The 8601-nt window shown below is 46.9% G+C and overlaps 1 protein-coding gene and 1 long non-coding RNA gene across 2 annotated transcripts in view; both read left to right on the top strand.

Moving 5' to 3' along the window:
* The first annotated feature begins 398 nt into the window (after window positions 1–398).
* Window positions 399–8601, top strand: part of TGFA (transforming growth factor alpha) — a 132854-nt gene continuing 124651 nt past the window's right edge. Inside the window, exons 1-2 of the mRNA XM_064269066.1 lie at window positions 399–402; window positions 2653–3372. Of these exons, the coding sequence (XP_064125136.1) occupies window positions 399–402; window positions 2653–3372 (724 nt within the window). The remainder of the gene's footprint in view (window positions 403–2652; window positions 3373–8601) is intronic.
* Window positions 3386–8601, top strand: part of LOC135227776 (uncharacterized) — a 35854-nt gene continuing 30638 nt past the window's right edge. Inside the window, exon 1 of the long non-coding RNA XR_010317947.1 lies at window positions 3386–8601. This exon is cut by the window's right edge and continues 27993 nt beyond it. This is a non-coding gene — a long non-coding RNA (uncharacterized LOC135227776).

The following is an 8601-nucleotide window of genomic DNA, read 5'->3' as shown; positions in this document are numbered from 1 at the left end:
CACTTGCAGCTGGCTTTGGCCATGGCTTTCCGAGGCTTGTCTGCAGGAACTGTAATTCCATCAACATTGTGACCCACGGCTGTGCTTCCTCCCTAAGAAGGTCTGGGCTGTTTACTCATGAGTATCTTGGGTAATTGCCCCATCTAAACAGTCGCTTAGCTGGCCTGAATCACTCAGGGAAGACTCGGGTGCTTATGGCCCCACAATCACTTCCACAAATGATTCAGGAAGGAGGGGGAGGCTGATTACAGTGGAGAAAGAGACTATTTAAACATACACTCTGTAATAAGCATGTAGAAGAAAGGAAAGAGAAAACTGACAGGGGATTTTACTGGCCTCTGAGTAGAACATAACATAGTTCTCCTGTTTGCACAGCTAGGAGGAGAGGCTAATGGTCCATGGGTAGGTTTTTTTTTTTTTTTTTTTTTTTTTACAGAAGGAATTATCCTGAGTTTAAGGCTAACTGAAGCAAGGTGTGTACGGTGGCAGCCCAGGCCTTCATCCTAGCGGGAAGGCCACATAGTCAGCCAGGTCCCACGTGCACACAGAGACAGGACTCCACTGGCAAAGTGAGATAGTAGGTACAGTGTCTGTATGTGAAGGAATACATCTGAGTCTCCACACAGCTTCCAGAAGTTACAGCTGGAATTTTACTTAGTGCAAAAATGTTGGCGAGAAATATCCATACTGCTAAACTACAGAAACATCACACTACCCTTTAGGAAAAAGGATTTCTTGGCTGTAAATCATATTCTGTGAGTTTTTTTCCCCCTCCCTCATTTTTGTTATACTACAGGCCAAAAAAACTTGAAATTATTGGCTCCTGATTTTAGTGGTTAAGAACTTGGCTGCTAAACAAAAGGTCGGCAGTTCAAATCCACCAGCTGCTCCTTGGAAACCCTATGGGGCAATTCTACTCTGTCCTATAGGGTTGCTATGAGTCAGAATTGACTCAATGGCAACAGGTTTCGGTTTTTTTGTGTTTGTTTGTTTGTTTGGTCACCTGTAAAATTATCTCCCATAGGAAGATGCATGCGTGTGTGTGCACACACACGATTGCACATTTTCATATACACAAGCAGGGGAACTAATATGGAAATGATCAAATAAAGACAATGGTAGCAAATTGAGAGAAAGGAAAAGCTATGTCCACACAGGGAATTTTTCTTTAAATAGTAGCTAGATTCATTGAACACTTACATTTAATTCTGTGCTAAACTTTCAAATTCTTGCATTTAGTCCTCATATCAATCCAATGAGTTAAGTATTATCCTTATTGAAAATGTGGAAACTGAGGCAGCACAACATAGAAGCCTATATTTGGGCTTTGGAACTAGCTAGTTTTGCTTTCAACATCGGGCTGTGCCGCTTGTTGGCTGTGTAACTCTGCATACATTACCAAACTCTCAGCCTCAGTTGTTTTCATCCTATCTATTTTATAGGCTATCATATTGTATCCAATAGGATCTATCTCACAAGGTTGTTTTGAGGCTTAAGTGGGATAAATAAGTCAGAATGTTTTAACATTTTAAGACATTAAGTTTCCTCCTAGTTCAATAAATAAAGGTTCTAAAAAATCATTTCAGATCACTTTCCAAAAATGGGGTGGAAGTTAAAAAAAATCCTAATTATCTGTTTGACTTGAATGAACTGGAAGGTGATAAAACTACAGATATAGACCAGCTCTTGGAAAAGCTGGGTGAGAGTTAATGATTAGAATGTACTTTGATTTGGGTACTCTTTAGATTACAAAATGGCAAATTATCTCCTGATTAAAGAGATGTTACAATCATGAAGGGAACAAGTACCCAGAACTTACCATAATACCCTCACTACAGATCATTAAGGGTTGAAAGGACAACAAAACATCCTCTGAATAATGCACTGAAAGGTGTAATCTGTCAATGCAAATTTACAGCATTTTCAAAATTCCTTTTTACACTGGTGCTTCCTGCCCAAATGTTGAGACCAATGGCCTCCTGCCTCCTTTTTGAAACTAGGCCCCTTTGCTCAGATGAAACAAACTTAGCAAAAGTCCACGGGAGGTCTGAACCTATGCTCAAGGAAGCAGCAAGAGAATTCCCTCCCCCATCCCCACCTTCATCAGGAGAGTGGGTCTACCTCTGAGCAGCCAGGCGGGAGGGGACAAGAACAGAAGGCTGAGCTTTGGCACCTGGAAAATATGATGGTCACTGCCTCTCCGGGCGGTCCCGAGGAACTTAAGAGATCTTCCACACTTCTCCCAGAGTGCTTTCCCTCTGTCTCCTCCACCTCCCCGAATCCCAGCACCAAGGGTCAGCTCAAGGTTCACAAATCCTGAAAGGGCCACTCAGGTAGCTTCGGCCCAGACACTCCACTCTCTGGTGAGCAGTTGGTCACACACTGCCCACTCTTGGCCTCAGCACCTTGGAGGGGGGCGTGGATAACCAAGTTCCCCGTGGACCCATTTCGTTATCAGCCCCAGGCCAGATGTATGTAGACACGTTGATCCTAACAATCTATCCGCCTGGGAACGTGAGGTGGTTGAGCCCAGGTGGCACGCTTCCCTAGAATTGAATGTTCCTCACGGGGATGGGTCGCAGGTGGGAAACCTGGCTTAACAAATACTTTGCTTGATTCTGGGGAGCACTGTGTTAGGCCAATTCTTGGCAGGCTGCCGGCGAAGCTCGCAGGTCCGGTTCCTAGCAGCGCCCCCAGCTCCCCGCCCGGAGGAGCCTCCTGGAGCGGCCCTCCGCGCAGGTGGCCGTCGCCAGGGCGGCTCCATTCCGCCGCCTAGAGCCTCGAAGCGGCCACTGCGCCCCAGGACGCCCGGGCTCCACCTTGGTCTCCCAACCCGCGCGCAGGGACCTGTCGGCCGCAAGGCGCTGGCAGTCTGGGGGTGGTGTCTGAAGTCGGGCGCTTCCTGCCTTTTCCTCCGCCTGGCTCCGTTGGCCTTCTCCCGCTGCCGGCTCCAGGAATGCCGGGCCGCCGCGCCCCGCCTGCTCGGAGCGCGCAGCGTCCCCGCCCCCAGCTCCAAACCCCCACCCCCTGTGCCCTTAGGGGGGCACCCCCATTGGGGCGGGAGGGTGGTCAGCCGTGCCCCGGTCGCCAAGTGGCGGAGAGGTGACGGTAACCGCCTTCCTATTTCCGCCCTGCCCGCAGCGCGGCGGGGTGAGTGCCCGCAGAAAGGCGCTCGGTCCTCCCTCCCTCCGCCAGCCCGCCCGCCCGCCCGCGCCGGGGGCCGGCCTTGCCTCCCCTGCGCCTTTTTCCCCCGCACCCCGGCGCCGCTCCCACACTCGGGCACCGCTGGCAGGGCAGGAGGCTGGAGCGCCTGCTGCCTGCCCGCCCGTAAAATGGTCACCTCGGCAGGAGAGCTCGCCCTGTTCGCGCTGGGTAAGTACGCCGCCTGCTGCGCGCGCCCTGCGCCCTCTGCCCCCCGCGCCACCCCGCTTTGCCTTCTCCCCTCCATTTCTCTTTCTCGGGGGCTTTCCATGCTCGCCTGGGAGAGTAGAGGGGAGCCAACGCTTTTAAGGGGGTTGGAGGTTGGGAGGCGAGAAGAGTCGTTAGTATCAAGGTGATGGGGTTCGGGGAGCCAGTTCCAAAGCGGGGGCCGTGGAGCCCCCAGGCTTCCCTCCGGGAAGTGGCTGCGTGGGCCGTGCGTGAGTACCCCGGGGACGGGGAAGCAGTGTGTCAACCCGAGTGAACTTTAATCCGCCGCGGCTGTGTCTGCTCGTACACTTGCCCACACACCTGCCTGCTTACCTGCTGCTTCCAAGCCCGCCTCCACCAGCGTCGGGAGCATGGAGACCCAGGCTCCTCGGAGCGGGTGGCGGGTGCCGGACCGTGTGGCCGGAACTTGCCTGTTTCCCTTCCGTACCCCCCACCCCACCCCTTCCTACCCTCAGCCGCAGAGACGGACAGATTTTCACCATCAGGGGAGGCGCCTTTAATCTTCGAACTTTAAGCGCTTTCGAGCTTTGGGGTAGATTTTGGATTTTTTTTTTTTTTGATTAATTGTTCTTTCAATTAACTTCCCTGGGAGAAGTGGTTTAAGTCTCTGCCGGGCAGGAGTGAAACCCTAGACTGAGCCTTGCCAATTTCCTTTGCGTTTATTTTTGGAAATGAACAAGGGATGGAGGAGCGAAGGGTAAATGAAACCCCGCAAACCCAGGTCCAGACTGCGGAGCCGCTGAGGTGTTCGGCGGTTGGCTCACCGGTGGGTCTGTAAATGGTCAGGGGCGCAGCGCGGTGCCTGCCCTGCCGCCTCTTTCCCGCGCACTGCTGGCTCTCTCCCGTGTTGAGGTAGCTGATTAACAGACCAGGTGTCCCGGTTATTGCTGCAACCTTCCGTGAAATGAATTGCAGGGAAGTTATCCCCTGAATTTAACCCTGTAAAATAAGTTGAGTTGCGAGCTACAAGGTCATCTACGAGAGGAAAGCTGTGGAACCCTTCCCCAAAAATGCCAGAGCCGCAGCCTCACCCAGTTCCGTGTACAATTTCAGGGGGTTCACGGCCCCGCCTGCAATCCTGTGCTTGAAACGCCGATTAAGAACTTCAGGCGAAGGGGTTCATCAGCTAGGGGAAAGAAATGCAGAGCAGTCGTGGAACCGGATGATCCAAGCTGCACCCTCACCTGAAACTGGCCAACAGGTGGCATGATTATGAGTGTTTTTTTCCTCAGTACTACCTTTTTTGTTATGACAGTTGATTTGTTTTAAAGCAATAAAACATTACAGATACAATGGAAGCATCCTGTATTTGTGATGTATTTGCTAGTAGTCGTAGTAACTAACACGGTTTGAGTGTGTACTCAGTGGCAGTCACTGTTCTAAGTGCTTTACCTGTGTTAATTTATTTAATTTTCACACCAACCTGATGAAGAAGGTTTTATTGCCATTCCCATTTTATAGATGAGCGAAGTAAAGTATACAGAGCCCACAGTTAGTAGTAGTTGGACATGAAAGTCACCTAACTTGCAATCAGTGTAGTCCCACCTTAGGTTTGGGACTTCACCTTGAGGAGAGACTAGGTGAAAAGCCCTGGAACTTGGTGTGGAATTGGGTTTTCTATTGAACTCATGGGATGTCAATGTGGTCTTAGGTTATTAAATGAAAATTAGAGGCAGGGAATGATGAAGGTAAGCAAATTTGAAAGGCCCCCCCACCCCCACCTGCCCCAGCCCCATCATAGTATATTCACCAGGGAAGACTGAATTCTTTTATCATGTCATTTTTCTCTTTGACTGAGAACATTCTCTTAAACTTGATCGTTGATTCCTTCCTTAAGAAAAAAGGTGTAGAAACCCAGAAAGACTGATTAGTTTGTAAAAGCTGGCTCATACACTTCCAAAATACGAAGCAGTTGGAAAAGGTAGAGGAAAAAAGGCAGTAGGAATTTACACCACTGAGGACTCCTTCTTATTTATATTTTCTTTAAAAAAAAATCAGAGCCATTAGTTCTGTGCATTGCTGAGAACCGCTACCTCCCACCTTACTTTATGCTAATCCACCCAGTGCAGTCGAGTCGATTCCGACTCATAACGACCCTATAGGACAGAGTAGAACTGCCCCATAGAGTTTCCAAGGAGTGCCTGGAGGATTCGGACTGCCAACTCTTGGTTAGCAGCCGTAGCACTTAACCACTACACCTAGACTGCTAAATACTCTTCAGGGCACATCTGTAATTTGCCGGTTTTCCCCAGAGCTACTTTCTTCTCTTAAATTGGTGGAAGGCGGATTGGGTGAATCAGCCAGTAGCCAGTGTTCCATTGCTAACCAAGATCTAGAAAACAGGGGTCTCTCTCCATCCTCAGAGGGACAGTCTGGGAAGGAACTGGCTTTTAGGAACTTGAGTTGAAGCTCTTGATTACTTGGAACTTGAGTATTGATTGATGTTTTTGGGAGAGAGTATGGAATGACAATATGGGAATGTAATCTAGGTGCTTGTGGTCACTGCCCTCCCGAGTCCAGTTTCCATCTCTGGCAGGACAGACCTCACAGGGGCTTGGCACTTCCAGCCGCATGTTTCCTTTGTGACCAGGGAGCAAGATGTGTAATCCTGGGCAAGTTCCTTAGCCTCTCTGTGCCTTGTTTTCCTCATCTGTAAAATGAGGATAATAATAGGGTTGTTGAGTATTTTTACTATATGGAGAATGGTGCCTGGCACTTAGTAAGAGGTTAATTAATTAATCTTAGCACCATCATCCTTGTTGTTGTTGTTACTTTGAACTTAATAGAATTCTAGATGTCATTGCAGGTTCTGTGGGCTCTGTAACTGGGAGAGTTTATCCGTCTTACCTATCTCATCTTCCTGCTCCCCACCCTTCCTGAATCAGGAAAATACCATCTAGCCTAAAAACCTAACTAGCGATTTCTGGGAAATATCATCTAGCAGATGACAAATTCAGGCAAGCTTAGGGGTTTTTCAGAAATCTTGAATTCTTTCACTTTTGATGCAAAACATTTTTATTTCCTCAATGTTCAATTATTGAGGTCAGCACTAATTTCCAGTTTTCTCATCTGTCAAGTAGGAATAATAAAATTGCACCACCTCACAGGTTGTTCTGAGAATCAAATGAGTTGTTAAATATGGAAGCTGTTTATAAACTGTAAAAATAATGGGCTACATACAAAACGAATTTGATTTTATAATATAGAAATGGGGCAAAGGTTTTTGCATCACAAGGCCTCTTGGTGCTTGTCCATGATCGGGGTGGTGGGGAGGAGAAGAGGGAAAGTGCCAGGCAAACATCAGTTATTTTTATTGGAGCTCCCAGAAGTGGGGACTGATGTAGACCTAAAGAAGGATGTCACAGGACACACAGTGGCATTAAGTGGACTAAGGATGGGTGGAGGTGGAATAGGTCAACTTGCCTGTGGAATTCAGGACTGAGGGACCAGTAGGGGGCATGAAGTAAAATATGTCTTTTCTGCATTACAGGGAAATGAGGCCTTTCACAGTAGATAGTGGAGGTTTGCCGAGGACACATGTTTTCCTGATTGGCAGCCATATTAGGGAACGTTCACTTAGAACGTGGGCTGTAAAGCTGTATATGGAAGACTTAAAGGCTGAGTTTCCCATGTTTGCTTTTCCAAAATTTGTTTTCCTCAGGATAAAGTCATCTGCCTGTAAATACTCAGTGTCCCCTGCAAAAGGGACCTTTCTTGTATGAGTAAATGATGCTTCGTGTTACTATGGTAACATACGAAGTAGAGATGACTTTTCCATTAGATCTGTCTCTAGGGACCTTTTGAAAGTGTGTTTTGAACAAGGTCCTATTCTTTGGGTTGCCCACTAAAAGGGATGGGCAAAGGGAAGTGGAGGTTGGGTCAATCAAAATGAGAGTTAATAGCCTACACGCACTGAATTAGGCATCGTGTTCTTGGTTTCCTGCTCAAAGGCTCTATAGTATCTTCTACAGCAGTGTTCTCAAACATGAACATATATCAGAATCACCAGAAGGGCTTGTTAAAAAGATGCTGGGCTCCTTCCCCAGAATTATGATTCAGCAGGCCAGAAAGCTTGCATGTCTAGCAAGTTCCTAGGTGTGGCTGATGCTGCTCATATGGGGTCTCACTCTGAGAACCATTGCTGTACGATAAGTTGCTGTTAGGGAAATGTCTGGCATAACAAATTACATTTTATTGAAAGTATGTGGATTTACGAGCCATTATCAAAGGTGCCTCTATGGTCTGTCTTGCTGACCAGGGCAGACTTAGAACTCTTGCTGAAACGTCTTAATTGTTGTAAGTGTTCTTGTACTTTTTCCATGGAAAATGTAATGACCCTGCGTTATTAAATTTAAGCTTACCAACGTTAATCATGTCAGGCTGACTGGCTTGCTTGCTTTCCTTTTGATTGCCAAAAATTGACCATTGTTTTGCTGCCATTTCAAATATTTTTAATCACTTAATTTTAAAGTATGACCTTAATTCTATGCTAAAGGCTAATATGTTTAGGTTGCATTTAGAGAGAGGATTAGGGGATTTTTATGGTGACTTTTTGGTTTTGTTTTGCTGGGTTATTTTTCCTGTGAAATGTCAAGTATAAGAAATATAGAATCAGGGAAGCTAGAAATCAACTCCAGAACCATCTCTTGGAAGCAGCTCTTCAGTCCAAGTATAGGGCACATTCCCTTTGGATCAACTCTAAAAATTTGGGTAAGTTCTTTCGAAGCATTATGAATTTATTGTACTAAATATGACTTAAGGAATAAATAGCTGCTAATGGGTTTGGAGCCCTAGTGGCGCAGTGCTTAAGCATTCAGCTGCTAACCAAGAGGTTGGCAGTCCAAAGCCACCAGTTCCTCCTTGGAAACCCTGTGGGGCACTTCTACTCTGTCTGTAGGGTTGTTATAAGTCGGAATTGACTCGACCACAGTGGGTTTTGTTTTGTTTTAACCTGGGTTTAGAAAAAGTTGGAAGCTTACTGAAATGGAATTTTGTGTATTTACCAGAGCTTTGTCTAGTCTTAGAAGAAACTTCAACATAATTTTTCTTCATAAAGAGTCATACACAGCCCAATCAAGTGAATTCTGTACTGAGTACTTTTGCCTTTAATTGTTAGTGTTGTTGTCCCCCCTTATCTTGAAAAACTTTGCTTTCCCCACCTTAGTGTTTACA

The sequence above is a fragment of the Loxodonta africana genome, chromosome 15 (assembly GCF_030014295.1).
Source record: "Loxodonta africana isolate mLoxAfr1 chromosome 15, mLoxAfr1.hap2, whole genome shotgun sequence".
Classification (NCBI taxonomy): domain Eukaryota; kingdom Metazoa; phylum Chordata; class Mammalia; order Proboscidea; family Elephantidae; genus Loxodonta; species Loxodonta africana.
Note: the sequence above shows the minus strand (reverse complement) of the source record. Positions and strands in the feature narration are given on the sequence as shown.